The 19,515-nt window shown below is 42.2% G+C and overlaps 1 protein-coding gene across 3 annotated transcripts in view; it reads right to left on the bottom strand.

Annotated features, from left to right (window-relative positions):
- The window catches only part of CACNG3 (calcium voltage-gated channel auxiliary subunit gamma 3), a 105,446-nt gene extending 87,369 nt beyond the window's left edge, over positions 1-18,077 (bottom strand). For 2 of the 3 annotated variants that reach the window (XM_032157138.2, XM_032157136.2), the window contains exon 1: positions 17,087-18,077. In XM_032157138.2, the coding sequence (XP_032013029.1) occupies positions 17,087-17,297 (211 nt within the window). In that variant the 5' untranslated portion in view covers positions 17,298-18,077. The remainder of the gene's footprint in view (positions 1-17,086) is intronic. The other variant, XM_032157137.2, reaches the window with a different exon arrangement.
- Between the last annotated feature and the right edge of the window lie 1,438 nt (positions 18,078-19,515).

The following is a 19,515-nucleotide window of genomic DNA, read 5'->3' as shown; positions in this document are numbered from 1 at the left end:
ATCTCAGCTCACTGCAACCTCCGCCTCCAGGGTTCAAGTGATTCTCTTGCCTCAGCCTTCAGAGTAGCTGGGACTACAGGCATGCACCACTAAGCCTGGCTAATTTTTGTATTTTTAGTACAGAAGAGGTTGTACCATATTGGCAAGCTGGTGAGGTTGAGCTCTTAACTGCTATACTATACTGAGGAAGCAGGAAAAAAGGGAGAGGAGTTATTTTTCCAGAAAAGTGTTTCGTCCTATACAGGGCTTGTGTTTAAAAAAGCCGAATTTTGCTCTTAAATGATCTGTTAAAAAAAACTCCTTGAGTCCATCAGAAATGCCAGGAAAAAATGAAAACTGTACCAGAAAGCCCAAGTGTGATGCAAATAAATATATGGCATGATTTTGATGGACTGGTTAAGTATTAGGCAACTCCATTTGGACATTTTTCTTGGAGTGACTCAGAGATTGTGACATTGAAACCACAAAGAGAAAAATGTAATCTCAGAAAATGACTCAGCTTCACGTTGAACATTATCTACATAATCAGAATAAGGTTCATTGGTTTTCAAACTTCAGAATCGATCCGTAGCCCAAGCATGGAAGACATTGGTCTAGTTACAGAATAGGATGCAACCAGAGTGAATCTTGATGATGAAAAAGTAAAAATACAGCTACAGGCATGGGTAGGTGGAAGTGAGGAATGTGAACTTTCTCATTCTATAAAATGTGAAGCTAAGACAGTCTATGCAAGGTGAAGAAATGAAGATGTACGTTATTTTAAAAAATTAGAAAGCTAATCAATACAGATGGAGGAGTGAGTTAGCTAAATTCTCACCTATCATGGCAGGAAGTTAATAGATTATAAATCAAGAAATAGAGGGATGAACATATTATGTAGGGATAAGGATGTAACCACCAGAAGGACTGAATAAAAAATGGTTTAAAAAAGCTTGCTCTGGGCAATAGGACTTAGGGTGGGGAGAAGCAGTATCTCTGACGTGGATGCTTCTCATGAAAAGCCCTTCCATATGATTTGATGTTTAAAATAGTGTGCACGAGGAACAGAAAACCATATACTGCATGTTGTCACTGATAAGTGAGAGCTGAATGATGAGAACACATGGACACATAGAGGGGAACAACACACACTGGGGCCTACTGGAGGGTAGAGGGTGGGAGAAGGGAGAAGATCAGGAAAAATAGCTAAAGGGTACTAGGCTTAATACCTGATGATGAAATAATCTGTATAACACATCCCCATGACACAAATTTACCTTTATAACAAACCTGCGCAGGTACCCTGAACTAAAAATAAAATTTAAAAAAAGCAATTATATAATGGAATGTTTCAAAGTACTAAATAGGCACCAAAAAGAATAAAGTAGACTTCTCTACTGATGTAGAAAGATCTCCAGGATGCCTTATTAAATGAAAAATAAATGGCAACTTAAAAAAAATCTAATAAATTCAATTTACATGACAAAAAATAAAAACAAAATAATGTAAAATAATGTGCATGATTAAATGTCTTAATAAATTGTGAGATAATTGTAGGAAAATCTCTAGGACACTTTATTAACTGAAAAATAAATGGCAAGTTGAAAAAAATTGAATAAATTCAACTTACATGACAAAAATAAAAATAAAATAACATAAAATAATGTGCATGATTAAATGTCTAATAAATTGTAAGATAATTGTTAAAAAGTTGTGGAGTGACTTATGAAGAATTTGAACTGAAAGAAAAAATGTATGCTCCCTAATCTCTTTGATTTGGTAGAGAAAAAAAAAGAGAGAGATTTATTGGCTATTTACCAAAGTAGAAGTAGCTGTCATTTTGAGGAAAGGAGATGAGTTTATAGTGAGGGTACAAAGGAAACCTTGTCTTGTGTACTTTGTTTTAAACATTTATATTGAGAACATGCTTTTGCATTACTTTCATATTATAAAAAGTGTTTTAATTAACAAAATACAATAGGAAAAATATACCACTCGAAAGAATATAATAACAATAAAATATCCAGGATTTCTTTCTTTTTTTTTTAAAGTTAAAGATAAAAAAAGAGAGAGAAAATGTATAATCACTCAGTGTGTCTTCATGGATTTCTAGGGGTAGGCTATTTTCATGTTCTCTTTCCTCTCTGCTTAAGGATAAGAAACAAGTATCTCTGAGCTCATTTCTATTCCAGCCCCGAGTACTTGAAGAGGTCAGTTCTCCCCTATGTATGCTGCACAAGCCTTTTTGTGTGTTTGGCAAATGTGTTTTGAGCACCTACTGTGAACCAGGGGCACCTTGGGGACTCACAAACCCTAAGAGAACACTTCTGTGACACCCCTGCCATGACTATTCTAGGATGGATACTCTCTGCTACAGGAGCCCCATGCCTTGCTCACCTGGGTGCACTCTATCAGCTTCTTTCCTACACAGTTGTGAGCTTATGAAAGACAGGAACCATGTCTGCCTTATTTTCTACTAAATCCTCAGGACCCAACACAGGGTCTAGCACATAGTAGCTGCTCAATAAGTACATCTGGCGCAGGGAACCCAGGCTGTAGGTCCCCCTAAATTCAAATCACTCACTTTGCATCTCTTGTTGGATCTCCAGGCTGAGAAGGGGAAGCTGCACAGGAGGAAACACCAGCCTGAGCCAATGAAAGGTGAGAATCTGTGAGTTGGGATGGGGCTGCCTAGCAGGAACGATGATTCTAGAAGCTTTGCAAGATTTGGTAAGGACTAGAAACGTCTGCATCAATGTCATTTAAAAAAACCTATTTTTCCACAATGAGAAATGAAATACTGAAAAATAATAAAGGACCACGGACTTGTCTTCAGTGAAAGAAGGAAGACAGTGCTGATGAAGTGCTACTTCACTGCACCCAGTCATAGAGAAGGATGAGGCAAAAGTGTTAAAAGTCTAGAGCTAAAGTACTTGCCTGAGGGAAGCAAGGGAGGTCACGGGACAAAGTACTCTTCCTGTCAAGCAGCAAATAGTGCAGTTGAGAAGAAGACTCAGACAGGGCGAACTCAAGAGCCATTCTTGGGCTCAAAATCCTTCAGAGGCTTCCAGTTTAATAAGAGTCAAAGTCCTTACAATTCCCTTCATGGGTCTACATGACCCAGACTGCACTATCCTAAACTGATCTGCTTCTCTCCTCCTCACTCCCCCATTTCAGTCACACTGGATTTCTTGAACACTCCAGGCACATTCCCCCCTTCAAGCCTTTGCGCTTGCTGATCCATCTGCCTGGAATGCCCTTCCCCCAGTGAGCTACTTGGCTTTGCCTCTCACCTCCTTCATATTTTGAGTTAAATGTCACCTTCTCAGGGAAGCCTACCTTAACCACACCGTTTACAATTTCATCCCCACCCACCCCAACGCACCTTCTCTGCTTTACAGTAATTTGGAAGAAGTCCACTGTGCTATGCTAAGATTATCTCTTTCTTAAGCCAATGAGCTGTCACTGCAGCTGAGCCCCAGGGACTCTAACTGGAAAATCATCCTGGGGTGGTCCAGACCTGATTTCCTTGGTCCAGACCCTATTATCTCTTGAAACCCAACCCCTGCCGTCTCCCAGCTGCTCAGGAGCTAAGCCATCACTCACCAAAGAGTGAAAAAGCAGAAAAGAGCAATTATTATGCTGCGCAGCAGACCTTTGGCTCAGATTAACATCATTGCCTCTTGATTTGATCTTTCTATTTTTCTCCAAACACCCAGAGCATTTTGATTGCCTGCCTGCCAGATTCGTCTTTGGTGAAAAGTAACATTTTGAAAAATCAGGACTTACTTGGTAATACATATTTTAGGGCACGTTAAGCTAATAAACAGCTAATTGGTTCTGCTGTCCTGTAATTTGCAAAGGGTCAAAATGATTTGTAAATATACATCTATATTAACTGCTGTCTGCCAAAACCAATTTCTACAGGTGACAGTAGAATGAGGTGATGGAAGGCACCTCAACAGTTACCTCAACATGTTTTTTTGGACCAGTTTAATTTAACAGGTAAGTATTATTGTATTCCAGGGCAGCTATGCATGATGTCAAACAGCATATGGTACGCAATACAGAGTGGTGGAAATTCCACTTCCTAAATGTGCAGGTGACCAAATGTATATATAGACTCTTAGCCACAAGGAATAGAAACAGTGTCTGTGGGATTTGTGCACAATATGTCCATACAACATATATTTTCTTTTTTTCTTTTCCTGAGTTTGCACCCAGGATATTGAGGGAATTTTAAAATGAGACTGTTAAACTACTCTGGATAATCTTCGTGGATAAAATGGAAAAAAAACCAAATGAACAAATAACATTGAGATTTTCATTTCTCTCTCTTTCTTTCCTTTCTTTCTTTCTTTCTTTTTCTTCTTTTTCTTTTTTTCTTTTTTTTTTTTTTTTTTTCTCTCTCTGTTGCCCAGGCTGGAGTGCAATGGTGCTATCTCAGCTCCCTCAAACCTCCGCCTCCCAGGTTTAAGCTATTCTCCCACCTCAGCCTCCCGAGTACCTGGGATTACTGGCGCCCACCACCATACTGAACTAATTTTTGTATTTTTAGTAGAGACAGGATTTCACCATGTTGGCCAGGCTGGTCTTGAACTCCTGAAGTGTTCCACCCACCTTGACCTCCCAAACTGCTGGGATCACAGGTGTAAGCCACTGCACTCGGCTGAGGTTTTCAAGACTGGAGGGCTAGACTCTCTCAAACTACAGGCTGCTGAATTGTAAACAATTGTGGCTGGAATTATAGGAGATATTATTAATAGGGTAATTTGTAAGCACATAAGAGTAAAATAGTAATTGTTAGAGATTAGTATAGGTTCACTAGGAGAAGCTTAAGGTAATTGAATTATCTTTCTTCTGGAAAAAAAATTCAAGGTATATTTATTGAGGATCTACTATACACCAGGCTGTGGTTCTAGGCTGGTGGTTCAGGGAATTGTGGCAGATAGTTTTTTGGGTGGCAATAAGATATTTGATAACATTTCCTACAACCTGCAGGCTAAAAGGTGGATAGATGGTGTTGGGTCTTGCCTGCCCAAATCTCAGCCTAGCTGCCCATTCCTGGCCCATTCAAGCCCAAGGCCAGTAAGAACCAGGCCTGGTGGTACATTTGTCTATTGCAAGTCTGGTGCCTTTCAAAGATGTTTCTGGCCATCTGAGTGCTGCATGAGAACCTGGCTGCAGATTCTCATCGTCTATGTTACAGAGTCATCCAAGCCCAAAACCTGGAGGTGAGAGTGAGGGTAGGGTTGACTCATGCCTGACACAGAGTTTAAAGCCCAAAGAAGTCAAATAAATAATATGCTCAAGTTTACTCCTCAGGAAGTGGAACAGCCATGGACCTGATGCCATCCCCACATTGGCGAACACTCCAACTCCAGCGTAGAAGATGTGAGAACCTCAAATCGTTTGCTCACCTGCATCCCATCAGACTCACTGTTCTTCTCACTTCCAAATCATTAGTGTTACCTTTTTAAAGAAAAATTTACATTTGATCTCCAGAGGTGCTATTTCTTCACAGCCTAGTGCTAGGATGTCTCAATTTTGTTGGCTTTATCATTTATTTTCCGTGACCTTGCTTTCTGGATTTGGTATCAGAATTGGCAGACATTGGGTGAATTATTTTTCACAATATCTCCAGTGGTTGAATGGTTCAGAGCCTCTGACTGATGCTGAGCTCTCCTTGACACAGGATTGAGCAGGTTGGAGGAGACCCAACCCACCAGCCCTGGTCCTTAAATTAAGGCAGTGTGGTGTGATGATTAGGGTGAGACTGTGGTTTATATCCCAGCCCTGTCACCACCTAGCAGAGTGATCTTGTGCAAGCTACTTTACTTTCTGAGCCTGTCTCCTTACTGGTAGAACAGACAACTAGTAGTAGACAGGGCTATGATGAGGCTCAATTTAGCCTGTTTATGCTAAGGTTTTATCCAAGGGCCCAGAATACAGTTAATGAGAAACAGAAGAAGGTACAGTTTAAATCCCAGCCCAGCATTTACTAACTATGTGCAGTTTATAAAATGGAGGTAATAGTAGTATCTATCTCTCAAATAAATCAGGAGGGCTAAATAATAATTGTAAAGTGGTGCATCCTTAGAACAGTTCCTGGCATCTAGCATGTGTCTGTTAAATGAATAAATGCTCAGGGGCTGGCCCAGATATGAGGCCGGGCACGGTGGCTCACGCCTGTAATCCCAGCACTCTGGGAGGTGAAGGTGGGCAGATTACTTGAGGCCAGGAGTTCGAGACCAGCCTGGTCAACACGGAGAAACCCTGTCTCTACTAAAAATGGAAAAAATTAGCTGGACATGGTGGCGCTGGTCTGTAGTCCCAGCTACTTGGGTGGCTGAGGCAGGTAAATCACTTGATCTCGGGAGGCAGAGGTTGCAGTGAGCCAAGATCACATCATTGCACTCCAGCCTGGGCAACAGAGCAAGACTCTGTCTCAAAAACAAACAAACAAATGAATGCACAATCTACCAGAGTAATCATTGCTAGGCACATAGAAGGTGTTTGTTAAGTATTAGCTATTAATTATTTTTTCTGGGAGGGGCACGGTGGTTCAAACCTGTAATCACAGAACTTTGGGAGGCCAAGGTGGGAGAACTGCTTGAGCCCAGGAGTTGAAGACCATCTTGGCCTGCATAGCGAGACCCCATCTCTACAAAAAATTTTAAAAATAGCCGGGCATGGTGGCATGTGCCTGTAGTCCCAGCTACTCATGGGACTATGGTGGGAGGATCCCCTTGAGCCCAGGAGGTCGAGGCTGCAGTGAGCTCTGATTCCACCACTGAACTTCAGCCTGGGCAATAGAGCAAGACCCTGTCTCAAAACGATTTTAGAAAGTAAAAATTAAGAAATTAAAAATAGGCCAGGTGCGGTGACTCAAGCCTGTAATCCCAGCACTTTGGGAGGCCGAGGCGGGCAGATCACAAGGTCAGGAGATCGAGACCATCCTGGCTAACACGGCGAAACCCCATCTTTACTAAAAATATAAAAAATTAGCTGGGTGTGGTGGCAGGCGCCTGTAGTCCCAGCTACTCTGGAGGCTGAGGCAGGAGAATGGTGTGAACCCAGGAGGTGGAGGTTGCAATGAGCCAAGATTGTGCCACTGCACTCCAGCCTGGGCAACAGAGCAAGGCTCCATCTCAAAAAAAAAAAAAAAAGAAATTAAAAATAATTATTTCCCTAGTTACTTGGCACCTGTTTCTGGGGTTGTCATGGCCCATCCTCTCTCTCTCCAGCTTCCTTAGAAACAGCTCCCAGGATCCATAACACAATTTCACCTGCTGACTGATCCCAGGAAGAAGGGCAGACTTGCCCTGGAAGTGAGCCACCTCATGCAAATCCAGGAGGCAGGCCACAGGTGGGGTTCCTGCCTTGCAGAGAGCTCTCTTAGGCTGGAGGGCTTCTAGTAGTAGACATTGTTATTCATCTGCACCATTTTGGAAAAAGCTTCAGCAGACCCACAAAACACTAGTCAAATCCTGAATTCTCCTTCTCCTCCTTTATCTCTGCTTTTCCAGAGTCTCACTGGCTCCTCTGTTCTTTGTCCATAAATGTTAGTGCTACTTAGGGTATCATTTTCCCTCTTTTTCTTCCTTGTGTTTTTCTGGCATTTCTTGTGTACAGTCATACCTTTGATTACCATCTGTGTTTGGATGACCCTAGGTGTCACCCTCAGTTTCACTTCTGTTCTAAGCTCTCTCTTTGTGATTTTTAACATTTTGTAGTATGAGACTCTTTCATAGAAGTGCCCATTCATGTATCTTTCATGAAATTTCATGAGCATACTGAACCTCATCCATGGAGCTAAATGACACAGCATTCGTACCTAGACTCCCAACACCAGCTGCCTGTTGTGGGTCACCCACCGAGTAACCGTGTCTTACAGAGTCTACTGTCAAACTTATCTATAGCATTCCTTTCTTTTTATTGTCAGTAGAAACACTGGCTCCCAAGGCTTTCTTCTTTTGTCAGTCCGAGCAGATACTGTTCCCTGTGTACCTGGACAAGGGCTACATTTTCCTGGACACCATGAGAGAAGGGAAAATCAGACCTATGTGAGAATTCTCTGGGAAAGAAAGACTATCTGATCACATGAATGGTCTGTGATAAAGGCAGATGGTGCAAGAAAAAAGAAAAGTAATTCAAAACTCTTGGGAAAACAAATAATCCTTCTAGAAATAGAATGTTATTATAGATTCCTACATGTCTCTGCAATGAGATATAGCAGGGTTTGGCAAACTTTACTTTTTCTGGAAAAGGCAATATAGTAAATATTTCAGGCTTTGCAGGCCAAGCAGCAAAATTGAGGATATTATACAGAAATATAAATGACAAGAAAGAAAACAAGTTTCTGTAAATTTTTTATTGACAACATTTAGGATTATGGATCCTGGAATTTGAATTTTATATCTTCTTTATTTGTCATGAAATATTATTGGATATTACTTAATTTTTCAACCATTTAAAAATGTACAAAATATTTTTAGCTATGGGCTGTCCAGAAGCAGGCAGTGGGCTGAATTTGGCCTAGTTGTAGTTTGTCAAACCCTGACATATAGCTACACATCATAATATATATATATACACCACTGAGTGAGCTAGCTTGCTTTCTTCCTTCTTTCTTTGTTTCTTTCTTTGTTTCTTTGTTTCTTTCTTTCTTTTTCTTTCTTTCTCTCCTTCCTTCCTTCTTCCTTCTTTCTTTCTTTCTTTTTCTTTCTTTCTTTCTCTTTCTTTCTTTCCTTCTTTCTTTTTATTCCTTCCTTCCTTCTCTTTTTCCTTCCTTCCTTCCTCTCTTCCTTCCTTCCTTCCTCTCTTCCTTCCTTCCTTCTTTCTCTTCTCTTCTTTTTCTTTCTTTCACAGAGTCTTACTCTGTCACCCAGGCTGGACTGCAGTGGCATGATCTCAACTCATTGCAACCACAATCTCTTGGGCTCTAGTCATCCTCCCACTTCAGCCTCCTGAGTAGCTGGGACTATAAGAGCATGCCAGCACACCTGGCTAACTTTTTTGTATTTTTTGTAGAGATGGAGGTCTCATTATGTTGCCTATGCTGGTCTCAAACTTTGGGGCTCAAGTGATCCACCCTCCTTGGCCTCCCAAAGTGCTGGGATGACAGATGTGATCCACCATGCCCTGCAGAGTTTTCAACTGTTAAAATTTCTGAGACAAAGCATGATGACATTATTTATGTTTATTGATGTGTCTCAATTTAGTGGGATATAAACATGCATCAGTTTTAGTTTGGCTTTCAACTGCATTATATCAAATCCTTCATTTTCTTAATGACAATTTAGGCAGATTTCATAACTTCCCAGTCACTTTTGATTGTTAAAGCTTCCAGTTTTGTCTAACATTTCAAATTGCATGTTGAATTCAAATCACTATCCCTGCTCCTTCCTCCTTTAGATTCTAGCACCTTCTGTATGTATGTTCCTGCAGGGAGCAGGAAGAAAGAAAAGGCCAACATGCCACTTCACTTAGCTGGGCGAGGCTGTAAACCTTTCTTGTTTGCTGTCACTGCTTCTCTGGCTAACATCAATGGCCAGGCACTCTGTGTAGCAGGGATCTGCGTGCTGACTGTCTTGTGGAGTTACATGCATTGGTTATTGGAGGGTCCTATGGTACCTTCCCACTGCAACTTCCTTTCCTGGTGTGGAATCTCTGACTCTGGTTTAGTCTTTTCCATCCTGCCTGACTCCTTCCACTGAAAATGTACAGCCCATGTTGTTGAGACTGCAGTTGACCCACCCATACAGTACCCTGCGAACATTTATTATAGACCCTCCTCCCTTTGGATAGACTCAGTTCTGAACCAAGGTGCATGGTTTGGTGAGCGGAGCGTGGGTTAACTCTCAGCCCCTACTCAACCCCTCAGCCAGGCAGCCTCATATAGGGCAACATCTTCACAAACATTGTGCAGCCAGGTTAGAGTTTTCTTGGTTAATGGACTGCTCTCTCAGGTGAGATATGAACACAATGGCGGCGGCTCAGCTACCCACTGCCAGATCCAGTCCACACACAGAACTTCACCATTCCAAACAGGCTACTTCACTCCCATGCCTCCTCTTAGCTCTGTTGTTCCCTCCAAGTCCCTTGCTGAGGTGGGCACATGAGCAGCCATGCTGCTTAAGCAAGTGTCCAATCCAGCACTCAGTCATTATGAATGATTCTTCTTGGAGCCACAGGTACCTCATGGAGGAACTAAAAGTATTGGGAGGAAGAAGAGAACTTGTATAAGAAAGCTAACTTATTGTTTGTCTTAGCAAATGGATCTTGTGTAGAAATGCATAAATCAAGAACTAATGGTCAACATGTTATTTAGAGGTAAGAAGAAATGAAAGAAACACAAGAATTAAAACAGAAACAGTTGATGGCACTTGCTACTTTTATTTCCCCATTTCACAGGTAAGTAAATTAACGCTCAGAGGGTAGGCAACTTTCAAGGTCTCACAGTCAGTAAATAACAGGATCCACATAAGCCCCCAGGTCCACCTGCTCTCAAAGCCCCTGCTGTATCCCATATTCTCTGTGGTCTTTCATTAACTTATTAAAGGCCTATTTGTTCCTACATTGAAAAAGTGTGCTATGGCAGGGTTATGAGAGGGGAGAAAATTAAAACAACCTTGGGATTTTCTACACTTCTGTTTAACCTCAGAAACATTGTTTTCATTGGGCGATGCTTCCATATGTCAAAGAAATTTTAAATTATTAAAAACATAATTCTCCTAAAATACATAGCTCATGTCAAGTTTTGTTCAATTCAGCAACGAGGAAACCAGAATGACAAAACTAGTTCAAAGGAGGTGGTTCTATTTTTTTTCAGTGAAAAACAATTTTGAAATAAGATTACTAAATTAATATAAAACTGAATAATATTCAGGAGAGGAGAGAATAAATCCACAACATTTGGGATTATCTCCTCTAATGAATGAAAATCACATGCACATCTACTGAACAAAAAAATTATGTGCATTTTCTCAGTGTTCTACAAGTAAATATCTAACTTTGTAGCAACCAGGCCTGAATCTGTACTAAAAGCTGAGTCAATCAAAGTTACATTTCCCCCGAGGGTCAGAAGACCCCTTGGGTAAGCTTGTTTCACTGTGCTCTGTGTGAACATTAAAAGAACACAGTCATCTTTTTTGCCTAATTTCTTGTTTTATTTTTTTCTTGACACACACTAGTTATCCATACAAATAACACACACTGGTCACCCAACCTTGGAATGAAGGTCACTTGCCTTTATTCTAATCCAGAAGATAAAATTTCAGAGATTGAAACAACTGAAAGTCTTTTCAAGGCATCTACTTCCTAAGGTAGGTGGAATCCCACAGTCAGGTAGAAGATTGGGTTTGAGGAAGAAAGAAGAGGAGTAAGTTTCTTTCCACCAATGATGATATGACTGGGAATGAGATTTAGAATATTTAACAACCAATGAGACACAAGACCAGACAATCAGAATGAATGGTTTTGTAGGGCCAGAGCAAGGTCACGATGACATCTGTGGGTCCGGGTCTTACCCTTTACCTAATGGATCTGAGCGGCCCCAGTAAGGGCTAGGGTGGGTGCAGTGGTGGTGGGGAGTTGGTGAAAGACTTGGGCCAGTTGTTTATCAAGACATAGGAAAGTGTTTTAACATTTTAACAACCAGTATGGCGCTATGGACACGTTCTGTCTGACTATTAGTCATGTTCACACTCCAACCTCTACCACCTGCCCAATCCTGACTCAACCCTCAAACACAGTCAGGGTCACTCACTCCCATCCTGCCTTAAGACTCCAGCCCATTTCTCTCTTCCATCTGCCTCTCAGGCTTTAGTGGCAAGGAGGAAGAATACAGAAAAAGGAACTGGGAGAAGGTCAGGAGTAGGGAAGAGAGTAAGAGAACTCCAGCACATTCTGAACCCATGTCTAAAGGAGGGTGCAGCATTAAATCTAGGACTGCAGGTGCAGAAGTGATGACTGGGTACTGTTTCTAAGTTTTAGGGGTAGAGCAGTGCCCCAAAGACAGTAATCCCTGTCCTTGCAGATTCTACATTCTACTTGGGGGGAGACAGGAGATATGAAAAGTATGAGTTAACACGTACAAAAGCACCTAGCACAGAGCTTGGCACATACAGAATAGTTAATAAATGTTATGTCTTTTCCTCACCTCCATCCTCAACCACATCTTTGCAGGTTCCCTGAAGGTTTCCAGACACATAAATAAAGCTGAAACCCCATCTGGCTGAAAAAGTCAACCATCTGGAGTTTTGGAAATATGGGAGAACTTCTAATGACTGGCTAATTTTTTTCTCCAGTTTTTCAGCCAGATGTTTGATGTCATCCTGGCCCATCTGTAGCAGAAATATCAGTTATTGAACCTCTTCTCCATAACTTTAAGTTCCTTGTTTTAAAATCCTAAATAAGCGGGCTTTCTTTTCTTAGTATTTTTTAATGAATTGAAAAAGTGATTATTGACTAATAAAGAGTAATTCAGGAATCAAATATAAAAACATCAGAAATTTATATTAAAATTGCCATTTAGGTAATTTACAAGGCTGAAAACTGGCAGCCCATGCACCAAATTCAGCTACAAGGTAAATTTGGTTTGGCTAATATCATATTCTTAAAAAGTTCAAAGAGTTGCCTGCATTTTAAAAATCAAGATATTTTACATCTGGCTTTTTTTTACTTGGAATGTTGGGCCACACTTGGTGTCTATTTCTCCAAGGTAAAAATCAACTCAAGCCAAGTAGTAGTCATCCGTCAGATGAGGCTTGTGTTTTCCAGTTTGCCACAGTCCTCACCACTCCCTGTTGCCACACACTGAGACCAAGTTTCAGTTACCATACATCTTCTCAAATCTACTGTTACCCACCTCCAAACCTGCTGAGAATTGAGCTAAGAGGATTGGGAAATGCTTGTTTCATGATTTACATTAGCTGCCTCATCTACACAAACATCTGGATTTGTTACTCTCTAATCTTATCTGAAGTTCCCATTTTAGAATTGGGTAAACTAAGGTCCAAAGAGGGAAAATAACATCACAATTCACATAACTGTTAGTGATGGAAATGGGATGAACACTTAGGGTTCCTCACTACTAGCCTGGTGGTCTTTCTGCTATCTAAATACATCCCTTTGATTGTCTCCAGGACTTCACGAGGTTTTCTTAATGAGAGAGTCACATATTGAACATGTTCTCATTCAAATTCACAGGCCACTATTGAAAACACCCAGCAGGTTAGGGCTCTACTTTGTGAATGCCTCCCGTGCTTTCCAGATAATGAGTCGGGCGTTCGTGTTGGTTTCCCAGTGTGGGTGTCTCTACACAGGTCAATTGTCTCTCCATGCAAAGCATGTGCTTTGCTGCCTCTGAGTTTGTGTGTGTCTTGTGGCTCCTGCATCCCTGCTGATGCTGCACAGGCACAGTGAGTGCTCTGAGATCTGAAACTTCTGAATGGAAAAACCCATGTGCCTGGGCATTTTCACAAGCTAATGTTTGTACCAGTAGCAGGCTGCCCACCAAAGCATGAATTAATGTTTTCTAGCAAATACTCAGAGAGGCAGCACAATTAAGGTTAAGTATTGCTTGCCGAGTTTAGGTGTGTGACCTTGGGCAAGTTATGTAAATTCCCCAGGGCTCAGTTTCCTCACCTGTAAAATGAGGGTAATAATAGTACCTACACCACTGAGCTTCTTTGAAGATGAAAGAGTTAATTTTTCAAAATTCTTAGAACAGCCTGGGCACATAGTAAGTGCTAAATGTAAGGGATATTCTGGTAGCTTAGTTTATTTTTTCTTAGGCATTTTTTAAGGGTTGAAAAAGTGATTATTGACTATTAGAGAGTAATTCAGGAGTCAAATATAAAAATATCAGAAATTTGGATTAAAAATGCCATTTAGGTAATTTACAAGGCTCAAAACTGGCAGCCCACGAGCCAAATTCAGCTACAGGGTAAACTTGGTTTGGCTGATCATGTCACTCAAGGAGGAGAAGGATATAACTTACCTATGGAAATGAAAACTGGAAACATCCTTCTCCTCCTTTAGTGATGCGATCATCCTTAAAACACATAGTCATCCTCAGGCCCAGTGCAAATACCAATACATGTTGGCTTTAACATCATAATTGCTCGGAGCACCTTTAGAAAACTCAGATTTTTGTGGTCTACCTCAGACCTATGGAAGCAGGGAATCTAGTTGTGGAGCCCTTGATAATCTAATTTTTTTAAAGTTCCTCATGAGAATCTGATGACCAGCAAAGTTGGGAAACAATTGATGTAGTTTGCTTATTCTTGAATATTTTTGGTGTTGGAAGACCCATCACCTCCCAAAGCTTCCCATTCCACATTGGATAGTTATTTATATTGAGGTAAAACCTATTTTCCTCTAGCTCCTACTTCTACCTCCTTGAGGCCATACAGAACATTTCAAATCTCTCTTTCATATGACAGCCCTTCAGATATTTGCAGACAGCTGTCATGTTCTCCTTGGCATTCTTTTCTTTTGGATAAAATAATCACATTGTCTCCTGGCTCTTTAAAACAGTACAGAAGAACGAAGTTTTCTAATTTGACCTCCAAGAAAATGGAGCTACAAAAACCTCCCAGTTTTCATTTGACACTTAAAGGACCAGAAAATGAGGATTTTGAGGCTCAGGGGTACGTAAGAAATACAGAATGGGAAAGAACTGTCCATCGTCATTCTAGCAAGGGATGGAAATGCCTGGGATGGATGCTACCAACTGCATATGACTTCCCATGCAGAAATCAGAGGCTTCTGCAAATTCCCCAAACACTTGATGTGTTTAGTACACATCTTGGCTTCAAATTTCAGCCAGGACCCACCTAGGTGTTAATTACATAGGTGCAGCCACAGCTAATATTTTATTGTGATTCATTGTGATTTGTGCATCTTACTGTATTTAATACTTCAAAAAAGTGAACAACAACAAAAAAAGCCAGGCCAAGTTGTATGGGGACGGCAACACATTTTCTCAATAGAATTCACCTGCCCAGGGATATATCTTCAATTCATCCAATTCCTTCTTGATTCAATTTCTCACTTCTCCCACTAAGCCTACAGAATGCCTGGGTGGGATTTCAATTCCTTGTACAAACTGTGGGTGTAGGACATGATGTTGGAAAAAAGAGAAACCATCAGTTGAGAAATTCTTAGCAAGGGTTCAGAAATTTTAGGTCCTACCTCTGCTCTTATAGATACATATTTTTTTCATAGATCATAATGAGGGATGTGAAACTTCATTTTTAGTTGTGCATTCTCAGGTTTGATTCCCAGAGGCAGAAGAATTGGAAATGGCTAAAGCATTGTACACATATGTGCCATTTTTGGCTTGGAGGAATCTTAGAACATTTATGCCATCTCTAGAACCATGTAGATATGGCAACATCCACCAAATCAGTTTTACAAAAGATAATTTAATTCTTTATAGTCAATATAAGAAAGGGAAATATGGAATTTCCCTGAGGTAAATGACTTCACCATACCCAATCACAAATGCTCACAAATATACGACTTTTGTCATTGTTTAGGAAATAATTATTCTAGAATTTCTGTCAGTACATTGAATACAGTATGAGCTTTAGATAGTGTTAATTCAAGACCAGCTAATCCAAACGTATCATTTCCCAGATGAATAAACTGAGAGTTGGAGAGGGTAAATGTCTTAGCCAAGGTCACAGCGATACTTTGCAGCATTACCCAGGTCTTCTGACTTCACATGATCCTTGCTGCATTAAAGGTAGCCCTTTCCTACCTGGGCTTCCCACCAGTTGCAAATTTGTGTTAGAAACAGAATCAATTGTAGTAGCGCTACGGTCAGGAGAGCAGTTGTTCAAAGTGTCAGGACATGGGAAAAAGGCCAGAGAATGATGCAATATTACACTGGCAAGTGATGTCATAGCATGATTTCCCAAGCGATTTACATAAATGCAAGTTCTCAAGAAGCCCTGACAAATGCCAACCAGTGGAAATGCAGTGTGAAGAACCAATGGCAAGCAGGGGAGGGGACCATACAGGAAACCCAGATTTCCTTGCCCACCACTGTGACAAGCTTCACAGACTTCTCGGAAGCCTAAGAAAACCCCTATTGCCCCTCTAATCCAGTGACTTCCCTCAGTCATGTAGGCTCCCAAGAGCTTTGATTTTCTTCCTTATCTTTCTATTTACTCCCAGTGATATCCAAGCATTGCCTGCTGGTGCTGAGAGTGACTTCTGGTGTGGCAAAACAAGTTTAATAGTATGATAGGCTACAAAAGGGCTTTGTATTTTTAAATTGCTCTGTCTTCTTCATTACAATTTATAACTACTCCCCTAATTTTTGGAACTAGAAATGATGAACTGCAATTCTTGGAGAATCAGTCTTTTGTAAATGCCATGGAAATACCTTTTTGTGGGTTTGGAAATGATTTAGGAATGAAGACAGGTGGATACAAAATACCAAGACTTCAGTTTTGTTGTGATCCAAACTAATAAAACATGTATCAATAAGGATTTTTTCTTAAAATGTGTGCATAGGGTGTGGGTGGGAGTAGGGGTTTACATATGTTACCTTGTTACTGATTGGCAGTGGAAGTTCATGACAATATCTAGTTAGAACAAACTCAGGAGAAACTGATAAGTCAATGTTGAGAAACAAGGAAATAGCTCAGAATGTGCCAGACCAGGTCAGGATCTCTCTCTCTCTCTCTCCCCTCACTTCCTTCCTCTTGTCCCTTCTCCTCCCTTCCTTCCCCCTCCCTTCAAAATCCAATTTAAGCAGAGTTAAAGACCCCATCTCAAGCCAGAGATCCAAGCAGTTGACAATATGCCTAGGGATTTTGGATTTGAAGACTTTTCTAAACTGCAGAAGCTGCCTAGAGTGTGACAAAATCTCATCTCATGAAGCTTATACTAAAAACAATCAACAAGACCCAACCCCTTTAACCCACATGGCGTCAGTCTTGCTGTTAACAGAGTCTGGGCACCTGCACATTCTCAGCAATAATTTGAACTACTCTTCTTTCCTTATCACCATTTCCACCTCCCCCAAACACCAACCAGAATATCAGAACTGGATTATTCAGAGCCATTAAGAGGAAATTGTAAATACCTTCTAGGCAGCAGGTCCTCCACAGCCCCGAATGGGTCATTACTTCTTCATTCTTCCTGCTGGTTTCATTATCACTTGTAGATTTAGTCCTGCACACACCTCTGGAATATAACCAGTAGTCCGTGCCCACTGCAATGGTCATTAAACTAAAAGCTGCAAAGGCTCCCACAGTGGTGATCAACATCTGGATACCTCTGTCACACATCCTCATAATTCTTCATGGTACTCTGGACGGCTGGGGGTTGGAGGGGGAGAGTCAGTGCCAGAGGGGAAAATCACTCTGCAACCGGGTAACCTAGTACAGGCTCTTCCAAAAATTCAGGTCTCCTTTTGTCAGCATCCACAGGGACTTTGGGAAAGCTGGGATTTCCTGTCTGGAGCTCTCTCCAGTTCCCTGGGTCGCCTATGGCCCTCGGAAGGGTGCAGGCTCCGGGGGGTTGGTCCGCATCACTGCTGCCTTCTGAGGGTCCCTGGGTTCCTTTCATTCCTCAGGAGCGTGGTAAAGACGAGGGTCCGTGCAGGGCATGGCTCCGGAGCCTGGAGCTGCCAGCTCGGTTTGAGATGCGCCTGGCTTCTCACAGCCCCGGGAGACTCAAGGCAAAGAAACCCAGAGAGGTCTCTGTGTGAGTGTGTGTGTGTGTGTGTGTGTGCGTGCGTGCGTGTGTGTGCGAGCGCGTGTGCTGGGGGTGAGGGCGGATGGCAAAAAATAGCACTGCTGGGAGGCGAGCCGCTGAGAAGAGTGTTCACTGCTTCCACAGCCTCGCAGGAAAGCTCTCCGCCTGCTCCCGACACCCCCGCTCAAACTGGAGAAAAGACAGAGTCCTGGGGCGGGGGCCGGCTGATTTCCCTGGGGGCGCCAAGGTCCGTGGTGCTGAAGGGACAGCTCCCCGCCTGTTGCCCCGCCTCCGCCGTCCTAACGCCTAGGCTTTAAGGTCCGTGGTGCTGAAGGGACAGCTCCCTCATGCAGCTGAACACCGCCGCCCGGGCTAGAAACCCGGGCTGATAAAGGGTCTTTCTTCCCTCACCCCGCCCTTCCCCCGTTCCTTCCCGGGTCAGCCAGCCGGCTCGGCTCTGCCCAGTCAAGCCCACTCTCCGCCCAAAGTTTCGGGAGCCGAGGACAGTCAGCGCCCCGGCTCCTGAGCGCTGCAGCACGACCCGGTTCCTCCGCTCTGGGAAGGGTTAGGGGAAGGGGAGCGAAGCCCGTAGCGCACTCTGGCGCTCCCTCAGCACCCACCCAACGCGGCATTCTTCAATCCTCCCTTTCACCCCATGAGCCAGGCAAGTTTGCCTTTTGCTGCGGGCACCACTGGGGCCCACTGGGGAAAAAGAAGACCCGAAAGACCGAGTCTTCTTAAAGGCACCGGCAGCTCTGGAGACGGCTCTATGGCTCGCTTAGGCGGGCAAAAAGTGTTGTCACAATCACATCTGTGTAGAGTCTGTCTCAATTTGGTTCCCCAGCAAACAAACCAATATGTCTACCCTCCTTTCTCTGGAGCTCTGGTTTACACCGGAGACAACCTGCTCAGATCAGACCCGGACCTGTTCATATATATATGATCATGTATTCCTAAAAGATGGAAGAAGCTAGATATATATAGACTCTGTCATACACATATTAGGGACCTTGGGCAAAAGACTATAAGATTTTGGTCTTTGAATATGCCTTTTATACATTTTAACACATCTACATTGAAGAGGGTGATGGATTCATGGTGGGAGAGTCACTGAAAATGTCAGATTTTGTTCAAAGTTCTCTGAGATATTCATTTGTTAACATTGTTATCTAAGTCAGACCATGAAGCAGGTGAAGTTAGGTCTGCTTTGCTTGTTAGTCCAAAGTGCAAATGGCATTTCACACCTGAAAGCTCTCTTCCTTGGAAATAGCCAGTATTGCAAAGGACCAGCATTTAACCAGCTTTTTATTACTATATATTCTGGCATATGCATGGGCACACACCGAGTTGACTAGAAACAGCCCACAGAAATGCCCTTATTATTTTTTTCTTAGGCCTCCTGGGACTGATATCCAGAGGTCAGGAAGTTGGAAATGAGGCTGCTTGGGTTGTTTCTGCAGTTCCTGAGATGTGTCCGCAACCAACTATCATGTTTGAATGTTATTTAGCTGGACGGAAATATAACGGGAGGTAATCGCAGACACACATACTCCCCTGGCGCCATCTCTGGCTGCCTGGGAGCTTCTATTCAGGTGACTGGGTAGCAGCAATATATTGAAGGGTTCGCAAATGCAGCTCACAACTTCTTGGTGACTTTGCTACTTTCATTTTGGTGTTAAGATTGAAGACTTTATTCTTGGTGTTAGATAAATACTCGTGTGCAGGAGGAAATTTGAATATATAGCTGTGGAGTGATTGTGTTTGAATGCTCACCTGTGCTATGTTCAGTTTAGTTATAAATTCTGAATGCCTGTG

This window comes from Hylobates moloch, unplaced genomic scaffold (genome assembly GCF_009828535.3).
Source record: "Hylobates moloch isolate HMO894 unplaced genomic scaffold, HMol_V3 SCAFFOLD_6, whole genome shotgun sequence".
Classification (NCBI taxonomy): Eukaryota; Metazoa; Chordata; class Mammalia; order Primates; family Hylobatidae; genus Hylobates; species Hylobates moloch.
The sequence above is the reverse complement of the archived record's forward strand: the minus strand, read 5'-3'. Positions and strand labels throughout refer to the sequence as shown.